Here is a 26,055-nt window from a genome sequence, read left to right as displayed (position 1 = left end):
GGGGGATGCAGGAGTGGACAGGAGGGGGCACTTGGGAAACCACAAGGGTCCTGGCCCAGAGGGCGTTTTTCAGTGGGTTCCTCCCACCCGGCCTTCCCCGCTTCACCTGCCTGAAGGCTACTGGGTGCCAGAATCGCGAGGGACAGCTGTGCTGTGCCCGCAGGATCCAAAGGGACAGAGCGCTGGGCCGGGTGACGAGCCCCTGAGAGGCAGGCTTGAGAACTGCTCATCTGCTTATTAGAAATTTTCACATATTCGTGTGCTTTAGTCCAGTTTTTACAAGTTTTTTTTTCTTGTTTATTTGTGAGAGAGAGAGAGAGAGAGACAGAGTGTGAGCAGGGGAGGGGCACAGAGAGAGGGAGACACAGAATCCCAAGCAGGCTCCAGGCTCCGAGCCGTCAGCCCAGAGCCCGACACGGGGCTCGAACCCACCGACCGTGAGATCGTGGCCTGAGCTGAAGTCGGATGCTCCATCGACTGAGCCACCAGACGCCCCCACTTTTTAAGACTTATAAATGTTGGCGTACTTCCGACGTGGACGGTTCATCCTGCTTCTGGGAGTTCTTTGTCAGCCCCCAGCGCCACAGACACGCCGTGGCTTTCTGGTGCGAATCTCTTCTCCAGCTGCCGTCGCTGTGGTCGTCCAGTGGGTGTCCCTTCTTGGGAAACATGTTCTGTCCTTGACGGCACACCCACCCCGACACCACCTGTATTCATAGCAATTTCTTCCCGTTGTCGAACTGAAACAGGTTTTCACGGGGCCACAAGAGTACCACAGAAACGTGGCTCGCACATAAACCTCTTAGACCCAGAGGCAGCGATCGCCGTCCGCAAGCGTAGGTCTTCGCGCCCCAGCCACCGTGCGCCTCACGTGGGACGTGTGGGGCGGCAGGTGCTGCTGCTGTTGTGGACGAGGCAGGAGCCACAGGGGAGGGGCCTGTGAGGTTGGGGGCCGCTGTGACTTTAGCACTGGTGGGGTTTTGGAGGGGTGGGGGGTCCGGAGCTGACGGCCAGGAAAGAAGTCTTGAGACTCTTCGGTGCCAGAAGGGGATTTCGCCGAAGCGCGGGGACAGGGCCGTGGGCAGGAAGAGCGTGGTGGGGCGGTTCTGCATCTGGGAGTTCGGTTTTGTAAAGAACCCGGGAAGGCTGGCAGGAGGGCTCTCGTGTGCCCAGGAGGATCCCAGGAGAGGAGGCCTTGCCGTTGTGAAGCTAAGGCTGTTTTCCCCCTGGGGAGGCATTACCACTGGGACAATAGGGGGTTCTGGGCAGGTGTTCTCCTCTGGACCTGCCGCAGGCCTCTGTCCGTGGGCTGCAGGTCACGAGGAAGTTTGTTTTTTTTTTTTTAATTTTTTTTTTTTTAACATTTATTTATTTTTGAGACAGAGAGAGACAGAGCATGAACGGGGGAGGGGCAGAGAGAGAGGGAGACACAGAATCAGAAGCAGGCTCCAGGCTCTGAGCCGTCAGCCCAGAGCCTGACGCGGGGCTCGAACTCACAGACCGCAAGATCGTGACCTGAGCTGAAGTTGGACGCTCAACCGACCGAGCCACCCAGGCGCCCTGGTCACGAGGAAGTTTGACGTTACCTGCCACTTCTTCTTCGTTCCCACAGCGCTGTGGGGGGTGATGTTGGGGCTGCAGGGAACGGAGCCTGCAGGCTTCTGGAGATCGGGCTGTTAATAAGGTCGCCTTTTCTTGTAATTTACTAAGATGTTTGCAAACCGACTGAGACTCACGTCCCGCAGGGCCGTGAACTCTATCGGGTAACTGTGTGCTTTTTCCTTCTCTCAGCTTTAGGGCAGCCGGGAGTGTATGAGGAATGTCACCCGTGTCCCACGGGGGGAGGGGAGGGGTGCCAGCTTCGCCCTCAGCCCGCCCCACGCCCTCCCCAGCGCCGGGCTCCCGGGGTCACCCTGCACGGGCTCCTTGCTGTGGGGGGTGCTGACGGGGTGCCCTCCTCTCCCGCAGGGCCCTGGGCGTCTCGGTGACCGACTACACGTATGACGATTGCCAACTGGCCCTGGCGGAAGGCCAGCTCCGTCTCCCCGCGGACACCTGCCTTCTCGAGTTCGCCCGGCTGGTGAGGGGCCTGGGGTGAGTCTGCTTTTTCTCACTCGAGCCGTCAGCCCGGAACGGCCCTCCCTCGAGGCTGTGGCGGGTTTGACGAAGCTCGAGTGGTTTGCTCAGCGACGGGAGAGCTCTGAAGGGCACTGCCGAGATGCTGCTTCTAAGACGGGAAGCTTCCGGAAACTTCTGTCAGGCCCTCGCAGGGGCCCCCACCCCTGCAGTTGTTGGTGATCAGGCTGGAGACGGCAGTGGGCGCGGAGGGTCCGCGGGGGCCATCGAGCAGATGAAAGGGCTTGTTCTCAGGGTTTTGGGGGGTTTTCCAAATACCCACTTCAGACCCCCAGTGCTCGGCAGCGGTCTCTGGGGGCTTTACCCGGGAGGACCGTCGTGCCCGAGGGTGGGTCCCCACAGCTGGCGGGGCCTCGTTCCCGTAGACGCCGAGGCAAAATTATTAGAACACTTTTTTTTTTTAAACGAACTTGCCTCTTGTTGTAAAAGCAACTTCACTCTTTTCTTGAATTTTCTAAGAGTACATTTCCTGTTCTTAGCATGCTGTAATTTTATCGAAAAATGTCCTTCCTTCTCTTTGTGTGTAGGTTGAAACCAGAAACACTGGAGAAAGATCTGGATAAATACTCCGACCGGGCCCAGACGCAGGGGGGACGCAGGGTGGGCCTCCCCGAGTTCGCCGAGTACCTGGGCGTCCCCGTCTCAGACGCACTACAAGACCTGTTCTCCCTGTTTGATGAGGTGGGGCCATAGCCCTGTGAGCGGTTTCGAGGCAAAACCTCCAGCCTTTCCGTGTATATTGCTTTGTTATATGTTTGAGATGTTTATATGTTTGATGTTATATGTTTGAGATGTTATATGTTGAGATGTTTGAAGCATCTCTTGGAGACTTAGGAAGCAGGGCGGGAACGACCCCTCCACGCCCGTCCGACCAGCCCGCCCGGAGTTTTCTCCCGTGCTGTTAAACGCACACAGAAGTCGGACATTTAAGTTAACGTCTGCTGATAAACATACCTATGGTTTGGGGTTTTACGGTGGGACCGCCAAAAACCTAGTAATATCAGTGTCCCCTTCCCCAGAAATCCAGAATTCCCAAATAACGGGCCTGTTTCCCCATGATCGGCACGTGGGGTCGCCACGGACCTCCCGTCCAGCGCGAGAGGACCCCCCCAGCACAGCGTCCCTCACCCCCGCCAGCCACGCGTCACAGTCGGGTCACATGTCGTGGCTGGACCGGGGGTCCACGGCCACCCGCACCAGCTGGGCCCCGGGGGTGGATCTGGGAGACCACACGCCGGGAGCCATGCCTGCCACGCCCGCTCTTTCCCGGATGTTGGCGTCGAGGGATGGACCCCCGTGGCGGCCAGTCCCACGGCAGGCCATGTGCCGAGCAGCCCCTTCAGCCACAAATGTGTGTGAACAGCACAGCACGCCACGTGAATATCACAGCGTGTCCTCTGTGGCGACGTGCCACGTTCTGTGTGGCCTGGCCCGTGGTGGGACCAAGGAGAGGCAAGCGTGTGACTCGGGCACGTCAGAGACGCCGCAGGCACTCGCGGGTCACGGTGACAGGCGTCCTGCTGACGCGTCGCAGCGCGTGGCCCCGTGTGCCGCCGTCACAAACCGGCGGGCTGGCCTGGAGGGGCCCCCTCACGGAAAGGCCGCGCGCTCCCGTCGTCGGAGCCCCAGCCGTGGCGGTGTTTTCACGCTGGCGCTTTGACACGGCGCGTGCATCGGGTGGGGACCCGCAGACCCCCCGTCGCGGCACGCGGCTGGGTAGGTCTTACTTCCCACCCCGGGCGCCCAGTGGCCCTGCGACACAGACACTCCGGTTCCACACAAAGACCCTCAGACCCAGAAGCTAAAGGGCCGGGAACGCACAGGCTGAGGGGCCCGAAGTGAACTCACCTGCCCGGCCCCTGAGCTCGCTCCGGAGGCCACCCTGCCTGGACCACGGGCGTGGGGCCATCCCAGGGAAGCCTGTCCCTTCCCTTCGGGGGACGGCAAGGGACCCTTGTGCCCCCACCCCTGTGCCAGGAATCTCCCCGCCCTCGAGGCCTCCACCTCCCCGTCCGACCCCCGGCTCATCCCACGCCCCGTGGCGGCCTGCTCACTCAACAGCAGCCCGGCCCGCAGGCTTCCTGGGGACGTGCATCGTGGGCGCACGGCAGGCCAGGCTGGGTGCCCACCTTTCCACGTGCTCACCTAGGTTCTCGGGGCACAGATGAGAGCCTTGCTGTCTGCTGGGGTTTTTTCTAGAAGGAGAGCCTTAGGCAGCGGGCACCGCATCGCGTGAACTTTCCGGAGGAGGATTCACGTGCTGGTCGCGTAGACTTTGAGAATCAACTGTAACGTCCTAAAAGGGTGTGTGCTGAGATCACCTTGTAAAAGCCAGTCGGCCGTGAATGTTCTTACAAAATACTCGTTTCGTGGGGCGCCTGCGTGGCTCATTTGGCTAAGCGTCCAACTTCAGCTCACGGTCCGTGGGTTCGAGCCCTGCGTCGGGCTCTGTGCTGACAGCTCGGAGCCTGGACCCTGCGTTGGACTCTGTGTCTCCCTCTCTGCCCCTCCCCTGCTCACGTTCCATTTCTCTCTCTCTCTCTCTCTCTCTCTCTCTCTCTCTCTCTCTCTCTCTCAATAAAACAGATAACCACAAAAAAATTTTTTTAATATGCATTTCATGTAAGCAGGTAATAGCAAATCAAGTGGAACTTTTTTTTTTTTAAAGTTTATCTTGAGAGAGAGACAGAGACAGAGAGAGAGCATGTGCACACACGGGAGGGCCCGGGAGAGAGCGAGAGAGAGAATCCCAAGCGGGCTCTGTGCCGACTCGGCTCCATCTCAGGAACCGTGAGGCGTGACCTGAGCTGAAGTCCGGAGTCGAACACTTAACTCACCGAGCCACCCAGACGCCCCTGACCTTTCCGCTAATATCCAGGGATTAGCGTTAACACCCCAGCACCGCCCCGCACACGCGCGCGGAGGGACCGAGCGGCGCCCTGAGGATGTGTCTCTTTCCCAGAGTGGAGACGGCACGATGGATCCTCGGGAGTATGTCGTCGCCCTGTCCGTCGTCTGCCGGCCGTCCCGGACTCTGGACACCGTCCAGCTGGCGTTCAAGGTAAGCGTGGAGTGCGTACGAGGTTAGTTTGTAGGGACAGTGAGGCGCGGATCACATCAGGCCTGCCGTACCCGATTACGGGCCCTTGCGGTACGGACGGACTTCCTCTCTGCCCAGCCGCCGTTCTCACGTAAGCTCGTATCGGCCGTCGTTTGTGAAAACGCCCAAAACGTCCTCAAATCCATTTCCTCCTGCAGTCCTGATCCACACGCACAAGAAGGGCGCGGGGTGGGATCTTTGTGAGTTCCGGGGCGCCCGGACAGGGCCGCCCTACGCCGTCCATCGGGCGCAGCCCGCACCCGGTCCGCTCTCCCACCGCGGCCTCTTCGTCAGCGCGTCGGCTCAGGCTGCGGAGCGGCTGTGTGCCCAGCGCTGAGCCTTCCACCACATCCCCGGGATTCTGAGAGTCTGAGAAACACCCGTAACGGGGTCCCGGCTCACGTGCCCTCACCCGGCCGCCTCCCCCGGACACTGTCAGCTGGGATGGGGCTGGGCCGGCTTCACTCCCCAGAAACACAGTTTTGTCAGGGCCTGAGAACGGCTCCTTGTTACAGATGCACCTCCTATTCTAATATTTTTTGAAGGTTTTTGTTTTTGAGACAGAGACAGAGCGTGAGCAGGGGAGGGGCAGAGAGAGAGGGAGACACAGAATCCGAAGCAGGCTCCAGGCTCCGAGCTGTCGGCACAGAGCCCGACGCGGGGCTCGAACCCACAGACCGTGAGATCATGACCTGAGCCAAAGTCGGACGCTCGACCGACTGAGCCACCCAGATGCCCCCAGATGCAACTCCTGTTAGCCAGACTCGTGAGAGCCTGATGTATAAGCCAGGCAGTGCTTGTATCTCAGTGCTGGGGTCCCACTGGGCGGGCAGGCTTCTCAGGCCACTGAAGGAGGGGGAGCCCAGGAGAGGGTGGCCCCCGGCTAATGGGCAGACCGATGGTGACCAGCCCTGGGGTGCTCACGCTGCGGTTGGCAGCTGGTGCCAGCCCCACAGGGACTCTCTCAGTCACTCGCCAGAACCTAAGCAGAAGCTGTTGGAAAAGGTCAGTGGGTCAGCCACCCCCTCAAGGTCAAGCACGGTGATGGCACATTCATTTCATTGAGCACTCACGCGTCCCACCACCCGGAGGCCCCCTGCTAGGGCAGCCGGGTGCGGCGCAGGCCTCCGTGCTCCTGGGAGTGGGAGCCGTGGGGTCAGGGCCTCTGCACAGTTGGGGGATCGTGGGTGACACCGGCCTCTGCCTGCAGATGTACGGGTCACAGGACGGCTGCGTCGATGAAGGCGCCCTGTCCAGCATCCTCAAGACTGCCTTAGGCGTGGCCGAGCTCACCGTGACCGACCTCTTCCGGGCCATCGACAAGGAGGAGACAGGGAGGATCACGTTTGGTGAGCGGCCCGGGCACAGGGGGAGGACGGCTGCATTGTGCAGGCGTGTGCCCAGGAGGCGGGCCGCGGGAGACACCATCCATGCTCGCCAGGGCCCCGCGCTGTCTCGGGCTACACAGGATTGTCCGAAGGAAGATTCTTCCCCAGACCCGGCGGGGATGGGTTAGGGCATTTGGGATCTGATCCCTGCAGGGAATTAACAGGGCCAGACTTCAAGCCCAGGCTCGGAACCCCAGATCCATGCCACCCCCAAGGGCAGCGGGCGGTGTGTGCTGAGGCCGGGCCGTGGCCGCCCACGGGGGTCCGCGATCCGGGTTCTCCGTGGAGGCGGGGAGCCAGACCCCTCAGGACTGACCGCTGCAGGGAGGGGGTGGGGGGTCGGCTCATCGCTTTCGGCCACACAAAGTGGGACAGCCAAGATCTTCGGGGACTCAGACCTGAAACCCACCCGCAGGCCAAGGAGGAAGGGGGAGGGGCAGTAGGACTCCCAGAAGGCAGCCCCCTCTGCACACCAGCCAGTGCGCACGTCTGAAAGTGAATGTTTCCTCGCTTAAAAAAAACAGTAGACATTTGCTCAGGAAAGGTCATTGTTCGTGTCTTGTTTGGATGTGTTTTTAAATTGCATCCAAATGTCAGACACGTGTGTTGGTTTAGCGTGAGCGCGCGCGCGCGTGTGTGTGTGTGTGTGTGTGTGTGTGTGTGTCTCCGTCTCCGCCTGAGGGCAGGTGGTGGTGTCCGGGCGCACTGAGGCGTGGTGATGACGTGCCAAGTGAGCACCTTCCAGAAAAGCCCTCCCACACCCAGACCTAGAGCGTCTCCAAGCCGTTGGGGCGCCCCGGGGGCACTGCCCACCCCAAGACTGGGTCCCAGGCCTGGGAGACGACGCGGGGGCTCAGAGCCACTCAGGTGATCGGCCGGGAGGGCGACCCTGCTGTCTCCAGCGCATGGATGAGTCCCCAGTGGCGCCTGCCTCGCAGGCTGTCAGGTCACGGTGTGGACACCTTGTCCTGCCTCTGAGCCGACTCCTGGGTGAACAGCGGCTCCTTTGCACGTGTCAAGCACCTGGAGTACGCCTGCGCCTCGAAGAGCACGTTCGCCTTAGATTTCCCCAAGGCGGCAAAGCCGAATGGCTCTGAGCCCTGTTCATGCGCAGCCCCCCTCCCCCCCATGGACCCCAGCCCTCCCCCCTCCCCCCCATGGACCCATGCCCTCCCCCCTCCCCCCCATGGACCCATGCCCTCCCCCCTCCCCCCCATGGACCCATGCCCTCCCCCCTCCCCCCACATGGACCCCAGCCCTCCCCCCTCCCCCCCATGGACCCCAGCCCTCCCCCCCATGGACCCATGCCCTCCCCCCTCCCCCCCCCATGGACCCATGCCCTCCCCCCTCCCCCCACATGGACCCCAGCCCTCCCCCCTCCCCCCACATGGACCCCAGCCCTCCCCCCTCCCCCCACATGGACCCCAGCCCTCCCCTCTCCCCCCCATGGACCCCAGCCCTCCCCCCTCCCCCCCCATGGACCCATGCCCTCCCCCCTCCCCCCCCATGGACCCATGCCCTCCCCCCTCCCCCCCATGGACCCATGCCCTCCCCCCTCCCCCCACATGGACCCCAGCCCTCCCCCCTCCCCCCACATGGACCCCAGCCCTCCCCCCTCCCCCCACATGGACCCCAGCCCTCCCCCCTCCCCCCATGGACCCCAGCCCTCCCCCCTCCCCCCCATGGACCCCAGCCCTCCCCCCTCCCCCCCATGGACCCCAGCCCTCCCCCCTCCCCCCCATGGACCCCAGCCCTCCCCCCTCCCCCCACATGGACCCCAGCCCTCCCCCCTCCCCCCATGGACCCATGCCCTCCCCCCTCCCCCCATGGACCCATACCCTCCCCCCTCCCCCCCCACATGGACCCCAGCCCTCCCCCCTCCCCCCACATGGACCCCAGCCCTCCCCCCTCCCCCCACATGGACCCCAGCCCTCCCCCCTCCCCCCACATGGACCCCAGCCTTCCCCCCTCCCCCCACATGGACCCCAGCCTTCCCCCCTCCCCCCACATGGTCCCCAGCCCTCCCCCTCCCCCCCCACATGGTCCCAGCCCTCCCCCCTCCCCCCCACATGGACCCAGCCCTCCCCCCTCCCCCCACATGGACCCAGCCCTCCCCCCTCCCCCCACATGGACCCAGCCTTCCCCCCTCCCCCCACATGGACCCCAGCCCTCCCCCTCCCCCCCCCCACATGGACCCCAGCCCTCCCCCCTCACCCCACATGGGCCCCACCCCTCCCCCCTCCCCCCACATGGATCCAGCCCTCCACACACACATGGACCCAGCCCTCCCGGGAGGGTGTGAGATGTAAGCTGGTTGCCCATGCAGAACCAGGCACAGGGGCCCCAGGTTCCGGACATCTGTCCCCCTATAACCCAGACGCCCGTCTTTTCAGCCGACTTCCGCAGGTTTGCAGAAGCGTTCCCCGACTTTGCAGAGGACTACCTCTACCCTGACCAGACGCGTCCTGAGAGCTGCCCGCGGACGCCCCCAGCTCCAGCCCCCAACGGCTTCTGTGCTGACTTCAGCCCTGAAAACTCGGGCGTTGGGAGGAAACCTTTCCGGAAGAAACTGGACTAGGATGAAGGTTTCTGGCAAGATGAGGCATCTCCGTGGCCCAGTCACCACCCGCCTCCACGTGGCCGTGCGCCCGCCGGCCTCAGGCCCATCCACAAGACTCGGGCTCGCCACCCTGCTCCTCCGTGGACAGCCCTGCGTGAGGGAGGCCGCGTGGCCGGGTACCTGTCCCCATCGCCCGGACCATCCTGGCTCGTTTCCACCACGGTCTCTGCCACGTCCCCGTTCGTGTCCCTTCTCGGCGGCTCGGCCGGCGGACGGGCCTCCACGTGCACGCGCGACACACACTTGAGACCAGGGCACGTCACGCGCGTTTCCATCCCAGCACAGACCGTCCGCTGACCTTGGGGGGTCACAGGCTGGCAGGGCCGCATCTAATTTTAAACGTTTCTGTATCTGTGGGCGCTCACGGGCGTTTTATAAACTTCGTTTAGATACTTCGGGAAGCTCACAGCGTTTTTTAAAAAAAAAAAACAAAACTTGTTTTCTACTTCATTTTTCCTTTCAGGGCTAGAGGATATTTATTTATGGGCCCTTTTGTGATCAGGCCTGAGGCTGTGTGGGGCTTTGACTTCAGCCTCTTGCCAGCCTCTCTCCACCAGGTCCACCCGTGTCTGGGTCCCCCACACACGTGGCCCAGAGCTCCCATCTGCCTCTTTAACCCTTTTCAGACCCCTCTTTTCTACAGACCTTACCAGCCTGGTGTCTCCGTGTAACGGGACGTGATCTGCCTCCCCGCACACACAGCGGCCTCAACGGTGGTGCTGGGCCGGCAGGGGGCTGCACCGGGCCAACGGGCCGGGCCCGCTGGGAGGCCAACCCTTGCCCCTGCTCCCGGTGCTGGGTCCCACGTGTGCAGGGGGAGGAGCTGTGGGGGAAGGGAACCATGTGCAGACCGCGGGAGCCGGTGCCGGGGGGACAGCCCGTGCGGATGGCAGGAGGTCCGGGGAAGGCCGTCAGGCCTCTGGTGAGCCCGAGGGGAGGAGCACAGCCTCCAGACACAGGAAAGGGAAGGTTCCTGTCGCCTCTCCTGCCCGGAGCTCAGCCCGATCACTCCCTGGACACACAGCTGGAAACCTGTCCTTAAAGCACAATATAAGCCCCGCGGTCTCCACTCCGTTCCCTGAAGCAAAGCCTCTGGGTTTGCCTAGGGGGAAAGTTCTTCTGAATTTCTAAATAAGTTGTATTTTGTTCTTGGGCCTCTGCGTAGGAAGTGACCGCCAGGCCCCAAGTACAGGAAAAAGCGTTTGTAACCTCCCCAGGAGTTCTCGGTGCGCATTTCCATCCACGGCGACGGCCATGAGTGAAGGAAAAGCCCCCCGGCCTCGGCTGTGCCCCCTCCCCGACCACACCAGCGTGACAGTGCCAGCTGGGCGCCCGCGGTGGCCAGACACAGCCTGGCGGTTCACGGCGATCCGTTTTGTGACTGTAGATGCATAAAGTTTTGTTTTTAAAAGAGAAAACGTACACGTGACGGATGAAGGAGGTGAATAGACGAAGATATCCCGAGGGGAGGCCCCTCCCCGTCTGCGCATGAAGGGCTGTTTGAACGGAATGCCGTGCGCGTTTTCAGGAAAAAAGCCTCTGATAAGCAGACTTGGGATGGATGTTTGTTCCTCCTGCGCTTCGTGCGGCCTCGCACCTGCGGGCGTTCAGAACGTGGACGTGGATGGACCCCTTTTGTGGGAGGTGGGGACGGAGACGATGGGGGCCCCGCGGGGACCGGGGGTCGGGGGTGGGCTCCGTGAAACAGCTTTGGTCTCCACTGGAATGAGTAAAGCGTAAAGTCGTACGTACCCGAGGACGCGCTTTGTCACGTGTCGTTCTTTATCGGAAACGCGACCGCAGACGGTTCTTGGGCCACGACCGAGAACCCGTCACGATGGGGTTTCTCGGGGCAGGTTTGGAAAGCCCCGGAATGGAAATTCTGCGGCTGACACCTCGGGAACCCAAACGTGTGCGGCCGCCCGCCGGCCCGGTGGGTCGGTTCCTCGGATTTCGCACACACCGCACACGCTCCGCCTGGCGCAGCCGCGAGAAAGGGTCCGGCGCTCGGGCCTCTTCTCAAGGCCGTAAAGGGCTCAGAAGTGGAAGAAGAGAAACGGCCAGGTCACGACCGTCCCCAGAAGTAACCGCAACAAGACGGTTAAGTGGCCGCTCGCTCCAAGGCGGGAGAATGCGCCACGGCCCTGCTCGGTGAGACGCGCCAGAGAAGCCGGCGACCGGTGGGCTGGGAGGGTGCGCCCCGAGGTGGCACTCACCTGTGAATCGGTTTTTACCTCTCTGCCCTGTTTCTCGTGGTAACTGGGTGTTGCCTCTGAAGGGGTTCAAGTCACATTCGAAGCGGGGGGCTTCCGGGTGTGGCGGGAAGCGGCAGCCGCCACGGGCTGTGGGAACCGTGGCGGTGACAACGGTGTGGGCCTGCCGCGGCCTCTGGGCACTCGGCACATCCACGTCCCCGCCGGGCACGGGCTTGACGGGGACGCGCACCCTCGGGAAGTCTCCATCAGGGACCAGGGGCAGAAGAGGCGTCTCCGCGGCCCCGGCCAGGCCCCTGCTGCGCCCCCGGCAGCCGCCGGTAGGAGAGCGCCAGACCCCGGGCCTCGGCTGGTGGAGCGGCGCTCTGAACGCTCCACGGGCACTGCCCGTCCGTCCCCTGTCCGCTCCCGCACGCGCCTCCCGTCCGGGGTGCTGCCCCTGAGCCACCGCTCCAAACAGACGCGTTACCTTCTCCCCGGGACTATCCCCGCCCGCGGGCCTTCGCGTCCAGTCCTGGGCAGCTTGAACGCGGACGCGGTCACACCCCCCCCCCCCCCACCCCCACCCCCGGATGTTGTCTAACAACACAGAGCTCACGTCCACCGCCGTTCACGTTCCCACACACAACACGGGAGTCCACGGAGTGGGGGGAGTGAGTGAACGGCCAACAACCTGCGGCGTGTGCTCCGTCGCACGAGCACACGCCGTGCACGCGCACACACCAGGCCAGGAAGGCGTCCGCGTGGCCGCTTACGGGGTTTCCCACCCGCACGCACGTGGCCTTGGCTCCCGCCGTCCCCAGAAAGCGAGTGTCCTTACCTAGCGGAGCATCTCCGTCCCGAGGTATCTGGAGCCTTTATCAGCCACGATCTTAGTGATGAAAGTGCCCAGAGGGCCACGGGGCTCCGCCCTCCCCGTCCTGCGGGGGGGGGGGGGGGGGCCGCTGAGCTCAGTGCGGGGGAGGGGGGGGTCAGCTGTGTCCCCAGGCGGTGGCGCTCCATCCTTAGGAACCATGACCTCAAAGCGAAGGAGCCCAAAGCCGCGAAGAGAAGCGGAAGTGCGTGACCGGCCTCCCGGGAACGAGGGCATCCGGCAGGCCCCCCCCTCGCCCCGGGGGACAGGCCACTTGCGGACCCGGCGGTGTCTGGGCGGCGAGCCGGTCCGCCGGGCGGACGGCACAGGGAGGGGCGGGGAGTCTGCGCAGGAAACACGTCAGCGCTGCTCCCGCTTCCCTGGCCAGAGAACCACGAGCAGCTGGAATCGGCTACCGGGGGGGGGGGGGGGGGGTGGGGGGGGGGTCTGTCCGGAGGAGGCACCCGCCACGAGACGAAACCACACCAGCCCCCCCCCCCCCCCCACTACCAGGTGTCAGAAGAGCCGCCGCCCTGCCTGGGTCACAGGAGTGTCTCCTGCTAGGATACAGCCCTCGGGACACGCCCACATCACGGGAGCCGCCCGGGCCGGGTCCTGTGCCTCGGGGCTCCTTCGTCCAGCAAGGCCAGCTGCTTCCCGGCGGGGGGAGCTCGGTAAGAGCAGGGGTGCAAGCGCACGCCCGGGCTTCCTTTGGCAAAGCCCCGCCCCTAGTGTCACACACGACACGCCGTGCGGAAGGAAGCCCCCGGTTAAGTGTGCAGACGGTGCTGGCAGAGGTGCCCAGGGCAGAGGAGACAAACGCATCCCTGGAAGGAGCGTATTAAATGAGGACACGGCCTCCCTCGGTGAAGGAGGATCCAGGGTGATCGGCCGGACTCCAGGGAGCGGCAGCACCTCGGGGGCCACGTCCGGGACCTGCTTCTGTCAAGGGGGAACCAGTGTGACCACATCGGCCCCGGGGGGGGCTCCCGGTTGACCAACTCTGCTTCGTCTCAGTCCCCTTCCAGGGCCGCCCTGTGCAGGTGTCCACACGCTGCGTTGGCTGGGAGAAGAGGAGGCAGCCGCCGTCCACCCCGTGTGTCCTGCCCTGGACCGAGTTCCAGAGACCAGACCCTCTGGGGAAAGTATTCTCAAGAAAACAGCCGTGTGCGGTCCCGGGGACACACGGCCCAAAAACAGAAGGAAACATTCAGTGTTCTGTCACTTGTGATGGAGTCCTGGAACGCAATATCAGGGCAAAAAAATTACTTGACAAAATAACAGCCAGGATTTTTGCAAATCTATATACTCAGGCATCCAAGAAACACAAGAGGCCACAAGCAGAGTAACTATAACAAACATACAGCAAGCTGCACTGTAAGAAACAAACAAAGGCCACTTACAGAGAGACCGTTGTCCAAGCAGCCAGAGAAGGGAAACCTCCACGGCCTGCACATGGAGACCGTGTGCATGAGGACTGTGCACGTGGAGGCCCTGTGCACGAGGACTGTGCATGAGATTGTGCATGTGAAGGCCCTGTGCACGAGGACTGTGCACGTGGAGACCCTGTGCGCAAGGACTGTGCATGTGGAGGCCCTGTGCATGAGGACTGTGCACGAGATTGTGCACGTGGAGACCCTGTGCACGAGGACTGTGCACGTGGAGGCCCTGTGCATGAGGACTGTGCACGAGGACTGTGCACGAGATTGTGCACGTGGAGACCCTGTGCACGAGGACTGTGCACGTGGAGGCCCTGTGCGCGAGGACTGTGCACGTGGAGGCCCTGTGCGCGAGGACTGTGCACGAGGACTGTGCACGAGATTGTGCATGTGGAGACCCTGTGCACGAGGACTGTGCATGTGGAGACCCTGTGCACGAGGACTGTGCACGTGGAGGCCCTGTGCGCGAGGACTGTGCACGTGGAGGCCTTGTGCATGAGGACTGTGCATGAGATTGTGCATATGGAGGCCCTGAGCAGGAGGATTATACACGTGGAGACCGTGTGCATGAGGATTATGCATGTGGAGACCCTGTGCACGAGGACTGTGTGCGTGGAGACCTTGTGCACGAGGATTATGCACGTGGAGACCCTGTGCACGAGGACTGTGCACGTCGAGACCGTGTGCACGAGGATTGCAAGGATTTGAAAGTAGGATAGGATCGATGTGTATCCTAAGCCCCCAAAGAAACAAAAATGTAGAACGAAGAAGCCAATAGCAGAAGTAAAATATATTTTTAAATAATACTTTATCCAAACTAAGCAGGAAAGTGAGAAAAGGGAACAAAGGACAGACAATACAAACAGAAAACAGATAGCAAACGGTAAATTTCGATCCAACCATACCAATAATTATATCAAATATAGACTAAAAAACTCCTAAATAAGTTGCCAGGCCAAATTTTTTAAAAACCTAACCATTGCTATTTAAAGGTATATCGACAATGTTTAAATGGGAGGTGCACGTAGCGTGCAAACATAACCGTGAGGAAGTCTGTGCGGTCAGGCTGTGGTTCCAGTGAGTGTGGAGGTGAGGGGTCACCTTCATGACCGTCAAGGGCCCCGTTCAGTCGGCAGACACAATAGCCCCAAAGGTGTATGGACCTAACGACGCGGCTCGAAACACACTTAGCGAACGCTGGCCGAATTAAAAGGAGAGATCAAGAAATCAGCAAATCTAGTTGGAGGCTTGAACACAGCTCTCTTGGTAATCAATGGAACCACCAGGGAAAGAGACATAATTATGGAGGAAATTCGAACAACCCCGTTGACTAAATTGACCGAATTGCTCGTCCAAGCGCACGTGAAGCCGCAGACAAAACAGATGCGATGCTGGGCTAGAAGGTGCATCTCCGTAAACTTGGAAGTATTTGCACCGTGAGGAGCATGTGCCTCCTGGGACCGAGGCTGCAGAACACGGGCTCCGCCGGCTGCAGCCCAGCCCACCTGACCACACCGGAGACCGGGTGTCTCCCGGGGGCCGAGCGGGGCTCCTCCCCGAACGCGGGGCCAGTCCCTGCCGGGTGATACCGCCAAGGGCTGGTCGGGCCAGTTAATTCTTTTGAAGTGAATAGAAGTTAACGCGTCCACAGTTTTGCTCCTAGTGGCTGTGGAGGAACCAAGACCGCCTTGGGTCACCCTCCCTCCGGGAACAAGCCGTCACGGAGGAGACACTGAGGAGGCACCAGCCCTGGACGAACGCTGCGCTGACCCGGCCGAACGCAGCTTAAAAGCACGACCTGGAAGAATGAGCGGGCTGTGTGTAAGTGACTTACCTGCGGCCGCAGAAGTGCCAGAATACTCTCAGGAATGCAAAATTGTGCAGCACCCGACACGGTAAAATTCACAACGCCTGCCATCCAGTCGGAAATCACCAGGATGCAGGAAAGTGGAAAAGAGATCTCTCGTCAACAGAACCAGCCCCGGCAGGGACTCGGGTGATCGGATTTGCGGACCAGGCACTGACCGCTTGTCTCACTACACAACCGTATCACCTGCTCAGGAACCTCGTGGAGCCAACATGCAACGTGTTCAGTGGAGAATTAAAAATATCTTTTGAAAGACACAAATCTAAATTCTAGAGAAGAGAACGACAGTGTTTGAGATGCGAATGCACGTTTGGGATTAAGGATGGGTTTGACATCGCAAAAGACGCGGCAAGTAAACTTGAAGATAAAGCCGTACAAGCAGCTCAAAACGAAATAGAGAAAAAAGAAAGAATTGAACCTTGCATCAGTGAGCAGTAGGAGCTCAAGCTGGGTCCCCAGAGGAAAAGGGCAAAGAAAAATATTTAAAGAAATAACTTTCCAAATCCGATTCAAACTGCAAACCCATGGATCCAATTTGCTCGGTGAGCTCTAAGCACAGGAACCATGACAGAAACTATACCAGGCACATCATGATCGCTAAAAGACAGTGGGCCGAGGTCTTTAGGGTGGGGAGACAGAAGACCACCAACCCAGGATTCTTTACTCAGAAAACAGAGAAATAAATGTTTTTTGAGAGAGAGAGAGAGAGAGAGCACACACAAGTGAGCGGGGCCGGGGGGGTGGGGCGGGAGGTGGACAGAGGGAGAGAGAATCACAATCAAGCCCAACTCGAGGGGCTGGATCCCAGGACTCTGGGATCATGACCTGAGCCAAGATCAAGATTCAGACGCTCAACCGCCTGAGCCACCCACCGCCCCGAGATGTCTTTAGACTTAAAAAAGCTGAAAGAATTCATCGCCGGCAGACCCTACCCAAAAGAAATACTAAAGTTAGTCCTTAAAGCAGAAGGACAATGATACGGTTTTGAAATCTGGACCGACAGAGCATGAGGTCCAGAGATGGGAATTACACTTCTTTTTTCATTATTTAAATCTTTTTAAAAGACAATCGACGGCCTGAAGGAAAACCGACTCCACGTGCTTGGGTTCCCAGCGTGCAGAGGCCACACGTTTGACCACAACATCACAACGACCGGGAGGGGAAAGCAAGTGCCTGCAAAGTCCTCCCACGGTGTGAGGAGGGGGTCACATCACTCAACGGAAGACTGGGACGGGCGCTGAAGTAACACAACAAAGAGACGTAGCTAATGATCCCAACAAGAGGGGAAGTTGAATTTTAAAAAACGACTCGACCCGAAAGAAGGCAGAAAAGGAGGAAAAAGGGAACAGAGAACGCATTGGAAAAATAGAAAACAAATAGCAGATGGTAGGTTTGAACCCAACCATATCAACATTCCCATCAAACGTAGATGATCTCAACACCCGCTCCACCCCAGTGACAGGAGAAACTAAGGATTGGGCTGAAAAGCAAGACCTAACTACATGATGCCTGAAAGAAACACCCTTGAAATAATGGGTTAAAGGGCAAAGGACAGATGCCGACGCTACTGGAAAGAAGGAGGAGTGATGGTCCTAGCATCAAAGTCAATTTCGGAGCAGAGGTTATTAGGGCTCAGCTCCCCAGGAGGACGGAACGGTCCTACGTGTGTGACCCACACAGAGCTTCACGATCGGTGGGACCGGGACACGCAGGGCCGCGGGAGAAACGGGCGGGTCCACACAATCCCCCTGGGGTCTCGGCACCCGCCTCCCAACCCGGATTGGACGAGCGTGCGGAAGCGCACAAGGATACAGACGACAGAAACCGTAAAACCAGCTTGCCCTGTTTGAGTTTGCCTATCACCCAGTGACACAGAATATACCTTTTCAAATGCGTGTGAAGCACCTACCAAGATCGTCCGTACTCTAGAATGTAAGATGAGTCCCAGCAAACTTAAAAGGATCCGAGTGTGTCCTCCAATGAGAAAGTAAGTAAATTAGGTACCGATACAAGAGATACATCCAGAAAAGAATAAAATATACACAGAAAATCCTCAAATATTCGGAGACTAATTTGGCACATCTATAAATGACAATGGTTCCAAGAGGAAGTCAAAAGGGAAATTAGGAAATATTTTGAAATGAATGTAAACAAAAATATTTCAAACTTTACGAACTTTATGGCATCAAATGCTTAGATTTAAAAAGAACAAAGGTCACGAACGAGTGACAGCCTCCACCGAAAGCAACCCCAGCAGGATTTTTTCATGGAAATTGGAATGTTGACTCTAAAATTCATACAAAAATGAAAATGACCCAGAATAGTCAAAACAGCTTTGAAAGAGGACAAAGTTGTGTGACTTTTATTACCTGACGTAAGAATGCATCACAACACAACAGTGACCAAGATAGTGCTGTGCCAGTCGGCTCAGCCGCCATAACAAAAACACCATAGACTGCATGGCTCAGACCACAGCAGGTTATTTTCGCACGGAGGCGGGGAAGTCCAAGACCAAGGTCTGTGCAATTCAGTTCCTGGTGAGAGCTCTCTTCCTGATCGCAGAGGGCCGATGTCTGGCTGTGTCTTCACGTGGTGGGCGGGGAGAGGGGTCATCCCTTGTTACGAGGCCACAGTCCAACTGGACTGATGACCGCATTTAACTTTGCCTCCTAAAGACCCCATCTCCCGTACAGTCACCCTGGGGTTAGGGCATTTTGGGGGCGGGGGGACACGATTCGTCCATAGCAAGAGTGGAACCAACAACAAAATGGAGGAATAGGTCAAGGAAACAGCCGAGAAATAACCCCACACCCACATACAGGGCAACGAGTTTTTCAACCAAGGTGCAAAGGCAGGTCAGTGGAGAAAAGATGTCTTTTCCACAAACGGAGCAGAAGCTACGGGCTGCCCACCTGTAGAATAGCGAACTTTTGTCCTTATCTCGACCATGTCAGTTAAAATGGGTCATCTACCTAAATGTGCAACCTGAAATTTCAAACGTTTCAAAGAAAACCTTGGTGAAAATTTTTGTGATCTTGGGTTAGGCGAATATTTCCCAAATACAGCACTTAAAAGCAAGATCCATAAAAGAAAAAAAAAAGTAAATGAGGTTTCATCAAAATTAGTGTCTCGTTTTTTGACAAACTTCATGAAGAGAATGAAAACATAATCCAAGACTGGGGAAAGGATTTGCAAATTACCTATCTGATAAAGGATTTATAGCTGAAGCATGTAAAGAACTCTTAAAACTCGAGAATAATGTAACAATCCAATGTGCAAAATGAACAGACACGGACAAGAACTTGATGGCAGCCACACACAGGGAGATTGCTGAAACATCTCTGTCGCTAGAGAAATGACAACTTAAACCAGGAGATACTATTACCAATTAGGACAGCTGAAGTGAAAAAGACTGACCATACTAGGTGTTGCAAGGATGCGGACCAACCGAAACTCTCATACGTGGTTCACAGAAAAGTAAAATGGTATAACCACTTTGCAAAACAACCTGGCAGTTTTTAAAAACAGACACACATCTACCAGACGACTCAGCCGCTCCACAACTAAGTGCTCACCCAGGGGAAATGAAAGCAGATGTCCATACAAAGTCTTGTACACAAATGCACATAGTAGTCTTATTTATAATATCCTAACGCCCGTCAACAGGTGGAGGGTGCGTGGGCAATGCTGGAAGTATATAGTATTTCAGCAAGAAAAGGAATTAACTGCTGATTCACACCATGACATAGAGTCCTCTCAAATATGCTGAGTGGAAAAGAACATATTAAAAAACAGTGCTTACTGTATAGCTCCAAGTATATAAGATTCTAGGGAACGTAATCTAGAGCTACCACATCACAGGTTGCCTGGGATGGGGTGGGGTAAAAATGGATCACCAAGGAAGGGGGAGCTTGGGAAGGACGAACATATTCATCATCCCGATTGTGCTCATGTTTCCACAGCCACACAAATAACCTATCAAACTACACTTGAAATGTGTTTGTTGTGTATAGCTCAACAGATCTGTTTCTTTTTTAACATTTATTCATTTTTTAAGAGACAGAGAGACAGAGCACGAGTGGGGGAGGGGCAGAGAGAGAGAGACACACACAGAATCCGAAGCAGGTTCCACGCTCTGAGCTGTCAGCACAGAGCCCGATGCAGGGCTCGAACTCACAAACCGCGAGATCATGACCTGAACCAAAGTCATACGCTCAGCCGACTGAGCCACCCAGCACCCCAACAACAACGCTGTTTTTAAAAAGAGGACACAAGTGGCAAAATAATGACAGAAAAAGTAAAATCGGTTTTGTTAGGATGGTGGGATTATGAATGGTGGTTCCTCTGTCCCCCACTTTCCTTCTTCTTTTTTAAGACTGTTTTGGCTGCAGTTGTCATTTCCATCTCCATATATTTTCTAGAATCTGTTGGTACATTTCTTCAAAAACAGCAAGATCGGATTCTGGTTAGTATCCAGTTGAATCTCTACGTTAATTTGAGAACTAACATCTTAATAGTGAGCCTTTCCACCATGAACATGGTATACCTGTCCACTGATTTAGGCCTTTGTAGTTTCTCAGCGACGTATTCTAGTTTTTAACACAGAGTAGGTTTTTTACGAGATCTGCACATATTTTAGGCCGAGGCATTTGTTTTGGGTGGTACTGCAAGTGAAAGTATTTTAAATTGTATTTTACAGTTGATTGCTGCTGGTCTATAGAAATACAATTGACTTACGTTACACCCCACGACCTTGCTAAATTCACTTATTAATTCTAGTAGTTGATTTTAGGATTCCTTAAGACTTTCTGCATAATTATGCAGTCTGCCAATAAAGATTTTGTCATCTTCTTAATTTCCTTTGAAGTCTCTTACGATACAACCAAACCATTAGTCAATGCCCGTGAGTCAACTGAGACCTCTCTCTGGCCATCCCTCCGTCTTGGCTAAGTAACGGCCTGACACACTGCTTGCTTCTCTGCCCACTGGGAACGTTTCCTGCACCGGTGCCTTCTGAGTGTCCCTGTAATGCTGCAGCCCTCCACCTCCTGGTGGGGCCAGTGTGTAGTCTACAACATATGGGATCCCCGTGTGCTTCCTCAGGCAGCCATGAAGCTAGAGGTAGGGGCTACACTCGTGCAACAAGAGCGGGCCCTCGTCCGTGCAGCCTCGTGTGTCTTCAGCACCTACTCGAGCGTGATTCCGTAGATATAGCTTCCATTTCATGATGGCAGGTTGCTGTCAATACCAAACTTTATGGGTTTGTGAGTTGGTTTATGATGGGCTGTTGCGGTTATGTGCTCACTTAGAGTTCCATAAGTTTCTGCATGACTCAGGAACACACCCATTCAAAAGGAGAATAAGTATTTTAAGAAGACTATTTGGCTATTCTCCAAAACTCTACGTGTCTGCACTGTGGTCACCTACAGACGCTCCACACCAGAGGCTCCGTCTTCTAGAAACCCCTCCCACCCTATTGGTTCTGCTGAGAGGGGGTCCCTGAACCCGCAGCATTAGTATCACCCGGGAACTCGTTAGAGATGAAAGTTCTCAGGTTCCACCTTAGACCTACTGAATCTAAATCTGAGGGTGAGCCCCGGAGATCTGTGCTTAATGCACCAGAAACGCAGTTTATTTAGGGGATTTCAATACATGCTACAGTCTGAGAATAATCACACCCTTACGGAACCCTTCCTGCTCTGGGCTCTCCTCGAAATTGAACACATTGGGGGTAACTCAGGAAATGGGTCAGAGACACATTCCCAACTGGAAACCCCAAAACCCAAAGACATTCACCACATATGCTGATTCTTCCTTAGAAGTAGATCGCCAGAAGTAGCTAGCTTTTATTTGGATGTGTATCTTGCCCAGTCCCAAACTGTAGACCCATAGAAATTTCACCAAGATGGCAAGCTTTGGAATATTTATATTTCTATTTTTTCCCGATCCTTAGTATGCTTGTGTCTCACTGAGGCATCTTGGTATTTTCTATTTCTTGCTCACCTGGCTGATTCAGCACGCCGTTGGCGGTGTGGACCAATGTCGTGCGCTGTGGGGTGGGTGACAGGCGATAACTGTCTGTGGACTGGACGTGACGCTGAGCTGGAGGGTTGATATAGTGCTGAGACGGGGGGCGTACTGCTCTCCCTGCCATGTGAGGGGAAACTGGCCTTACGGTCTTTCCGCATAACTGTTGGGGTGGGGGGCATTCACTGCATCGGTGGCTGCATAGACCAGGATGTGAGTTGAGTTACTGCAGTTAGGAAACCAGCCCTGAAGGTGGAGCTGAGCCCTCACGAGCAGGTAAAGCAGGTGGTTCTGAAAAGGTGCCAGGGGGCGGCTAAGAACTGAACAGGTGCCATCAGAGCTGGCGGCATGCCTCTGGGGGGCAGTGGCTTCCACTTTGCCTCCGGCTGTCTGGTCACTTATGACTGTCTCTTACCGGCAAATTCTAACCTAGAACTGTATGGGGCAGGGACTCGAGGACATAGAATTCCTGGTTCCTCCCTTGTGGTGCAGAGGAGATCCGAGAAGCAGGCGGTGGTGAGGTCAAGATGATAAAATAGAAGACAGAGCGCGTGGGGTCCTGGACACGGGGGCGTGGTGGAGGAGAGCGTGTCCGAAATTCCCAGAGTCGAGGTCATGGGAAATGCCGGGACGATGGCTGGGGCCAGCTGTTGTACCGGGCAGAGGCAGGAGGCTCTAAATCCCAACTGCCTCCCAAGGCTTAAAAGATGTAAAGGTGATTTATACTTTTGCTGGAGAGTTTGGAGTTGAATTAATGACAGGAGCGTGGAAAATGAACAAATGAGAAAACAGGTAATTCAAGGGACAGCAAAAAAATTCCACGAAAGGAGATGAAATCCTAGGACGGTGCAGCTCGGTGTGAATAACATCAACACCTCAGTCCGGAGCTGTTGCCCACAGACAGTCTGTGCGCCTCCAAAACTGGAGCCTCAACTCCCAGGGGCCCCAGTGTCGTGCACTGGCCGGAGGGGTCTGGGGAGCTGACTGGGGGTAGACGAGGTCATGCGGGAGGGGCCCGCGATGGGATCAGTGCCCTTTCGAGGAGAGGCCGGGAAGTGCACTCTGTCCATCCATCTCCACACCCACTCGGCTCTCCTCCCCCAGCACCCCTCCCCGCCCCCCATGTGAGCGCGACCCCGAGAGGCTCTCCGGATGCAGACCTGCCCGGCACCCTGACCTCAGCCTTGCGGACTCCAGAACTGAGAGAAGTGGACGTGTGTCCGTACGTCTGAACTCCCCCCACCCCCCCCCCCCACCGTGTGCCTTGGCTTCCCTTGTTGGAAAGAAAGCCTTTCTGTCCTTGTCCTTGTTGATTAAAGCTCTGTCGCTCGGCCACTTCTTTCCCTGAAACCCGAGTTGTTGAGCCCGTGTGGGGAGAGGCAGCCCTTGAGCGACGGCCACGGCCGGGTGACGCATTCAGGGTGGTCTGGCCCCATCTTCTGAACTCCCTGTCACCTCCCCGAGTTCTAGGGACTGAGTTGTGTCTCTGTCACAGTCACGTGATGAGATCTTACCCCTCTGGGGGTGCTTAGGTCATGAGGGTGCAGGGAGCTCCCTCCAGGTGCAGACGCAGAGACCGCTAGGGACCAGGACCCCGGTCGCCACTGAGTGCCTTGACCCTGAGTTGACAGCCTCCGCAATGAGGACAAATAAATTTCTTTGGTTCATAAGCCTCCCGTCCTGTGGTATTTTTATTCCTGTGGCCACGCAGCCTGAGGCCCCCAGTCTGCCTGGTTGTGGTTGGGTCTGGGAGAGCAGTTCCCGGGGCTCCGGGGAAGGGTCCTGGGTTAGCAGGAGGCGGGGTGAAAGGCAGAGAGGGCGGCCTCGGGGCTGGGGCTGGAGCAGTGCCGGCATGGTTCTGAGGGACAGGGATGCTCAGGTCCCCTCACACAGAGCGCCGCTGAGCGACCGCAGGGGGCCCAGACGCACGGCGCAGCCCCGACTGGCGAAGACGCCCCGCGGCCGCGAACGCACAGGGGGGAAATCAAAGGCTCCCCAGGAGGAAGGTCACGCCAGAGACTGGGTCCCCCGGAGGCGGCCACTCACCTGGACACCGTTCCCCGCACCTCGGGGTCCTGCGCCTTGGTGGTGGCCTGGAACATGTACAATCTCGTCGCGGGCACGTCGACAAAGATTCCGGGCCTGTTGGGTCCCAGAGTGGGGCGGGCACCGACCGCCGCGGCTCTCCAGGCCCCTCCGGAGAAACCGGCTCCCGAGGCGCACCGTTCGGGCCTATGGTCCCAGCGGATGCGCGGGGCTCCAGAAGGCCCCGGGCGACCGCCAGGTACCTGGCGGCCCAGAGGCCCTGGCACGGGGTCCCAGGGGGCAAGGAAGTGCCCCGGGCGGCTCTAGCAGGTGCAGGGGTCAGCCCCGCGGGGCCGGGGACGCCGACGGGACAGCACCCGCCGGACCCGGGACCCCGCGCCGCCGGCCGAACCTCGCTCCGCGCGAGCCCCGGCTGGGAGACGCCCGGGGCGCCGGCCGCGGGAAGGGAGGCTGCTGGGGAGGAGTCGGTGCCGCCGGACGGTTGGGGACCAGGGTCCGCGCAGCAGAGGGACGGGGCGAGTCGGGGCGCCCAGCTCGGCCCGCGAGTCCCAGCGCTGCGCCCGGCGCGCCCGCCGCCCCGCTCCCTCCCCGCCCGCCGCTCCCCCGGGGCAGACGCGGGGACACCGAGACCGGTTCCTCCGGGCAGCCGCCGTCTTGGGCCCGCGGCACCCGGAGCCCGGACGTGTCCCCGCTCCCACGCGTCCGAGGCGCCGGGATGCGCGAGGTCCCCGGCGGAGAGGAGCTGCGCGGGCTGCCGGGTCCGGGGGCGGGGGCGGGGACGGGGGCGCGCCCGGGTCTGGTCCTCCGCCCACCCGGGGCGGGGAGGGGGCGGGGCGGGGCGGGGCGGGCCTGCGACACCATAAGAGCCCCGAGGCCGCGACCGCCCGGCGCTGCGGGACCCGAGCCGGCGCTGGAGCTTTCGCGGGCGCCCGGCGGCGGGACCCCAGCGCGGCGACGAGGCCGGGGCGGGCAGGTAAGCCGGGGCGCATCCGCGGGGCGCGCCGCTCCCCCCGGCGGACCCCGAAGCCCTTGGCCCGGAGGCGCGGAGCCGGGGCGGGCACCGTCGGGGGCCCCGCGGGCTGCGGACCGCGGCGTCTCCAAAAGTGGCTGACGGGGGCGTGCAGCGACCTTGAGGCGGTGCCGACAGGTGTGCCGCGAGGAGGCGGCGCGGGGACGATCGCGCCGCGGTGGCCCCTGGAGTGCCGGGGTCGGGGGGGGGGGTGGGGGTGGGGAGGGAAGAGGGCGCACAGGCCCGAACCGGGCGAGGCCGGCGGGAGCGAAGCAATCACCGATCCGGGTGATTTTCTCGGCCAGCGCCTCGTCTCGGCAGGAAGACTGTGGGATTGCAAAGAAGGGGTGCGGGCGCGGAGACGCGGGGCTCCGGGCCCAGGCTGAGGGTAGGGAGTACAAGAGCGAACCGGTTCATCAGCCAGCGCAGTGCCTCGTTCTGGGCACAGAGCGAAGCTTTCTGAGAGGCCACGCCTTGCTTTCTGTACCCAAACCTGGCCCCTGAGGCCGTGGCTTCAAGATTTGGGTCTGCTCGCCCCAAATACCAGCGTGGGCTTCTAGCAGGCAATCCGGGGTGTGCCTGTAGTGGGGGGGTGGGGCTTGCTGTGGGCCGTGGGCACCCTCCAGCCCTCCCTGCTGCACCCACAGGCCAGTCCCACTGGTCCTCAGTCCCTGCAGAGCCAGGCCCGGGTTTCCGATACATCTCGGGAAGGCTGGGTTTGTCGCTGGAGGAGAAGGGGCCGCACACAAGTGGTGGGGAAGTAACTTGTATCGTGAGTCCTTGTTCCAGTTTGAACGCAGAGGAAAATGACGCCCATTAGAGCCAATGTCGGTTATTCTGCTTCAACCGGGGCATGTGTGTGCGCAAGTGTGCGTGTGCATGTGTGTGTGCATGTGTATGCACGCGTGTGTGCGCGCACATGTGTGTGCGTGTATGTGTGCATGTATATATGCGTGTATCTGTGTGTGCATATGTGCGTGTATGTGTATATGTGTGTATGTGTGTGTATATGTGTGGGCACGTGTATGTGTGCATGTATGTGTGTATGTGCATGTATATATGTGTGTACGTGCGTGTGTGTGCATGTGTGTGTGTGTGTCTGTGCGTGCGTGTGTGTGTGTACACGCACGTATGTACAATGGAAACAATCCTGATGGACCCCAAAGCCAGGGGTCCTGTTTGAAGGCACCGTCGCAGCCATCGGGGCCACCTGCTATGTCTGTGCGTAATCCTTCTGTTCTAATTATGCTGCGCGGAGTTTTAGGAAAGTATCTTGGAAGCAGTTCCTTGGGAAAGTTTCTGGCCAGGGGACCCCGTCTGCCCCCAGCTAAGTGACGACAGTGCTGTGGTCTGCCCG

At 58.6% G+C, this 26,055-nt stretch overlaps 2 protein-coding genes across 5 annotated transcripts in view; both read left to right on the top strand.

The window, feature by feature from the left end:
- Nucleotides 1-9,723, top strand: part of LPCAT1 (lysophosphatidylcholine acyltransferase 1) — a 52,736-nt gene extending 43,013 nt beyond the window's left edge. For all 4 annotated transcript variants that reach the window (XM_053906857.1, XM_053906854.1, XM_053906855.1 and 1 more), the window contains exons 10-14: nt 1,969-2,094; nt 2,664-2,817; nt 5,099-5,197; nt 6,447-6,585; nt 9,018-9,723. In XM_053906857.1, coding sequence (XP_053762832.1) covers nt 1,969-2,094; nt 2,664-2,817; nt 5,099-5,197; nt 6,447-6,585; nt 9,018-9,202 — 703 coding nt within the window. In that variant the 3' untranslated portion in view covers nt 9,203-9,723. The remainder of the gene's footprint in view (nt 1-1,968; nt 2,095-2,663; nt 2,818-5,098; nt 5,198-6,446; nt 6,586-9,017) is intronic.
- A 14,841-nt stretch (nt 9,724-24,564) lies between these two features.
- The window catches only part of SLC6A3 (solute carrier family 6 member 3), a 42,924-nt gene continuing 41,433 nt past the window's right edge, over nt 24,565-26,055 (top strand). Inside the window, 1 exon segment of the mRNA XM_053906849.1 lies at nt 24,565-24,662. The gene's annotated coding sequence lies outside the window, so the exon portion shown is untranslated.

Source organism: Panthera pardus, unplaced genomic scaffold, assembly GCF_024362965.1.
Source record: "Panthera pardus isolate Hobbes unplaced genomic scaffold, ASM2436296v1 HiC_scaffold_2, whole genome shotgun sequence".
NCBI classification, from domain to species: domain Eukaryota; kingdom Metazoa; phylum Chordata; class Mammalia; order Carnivora; family Felidae; genus Panthera; species Panthera pardus.
This window is presented reverse-complemented; position numbering and strand designations above follow the sequence as displayed.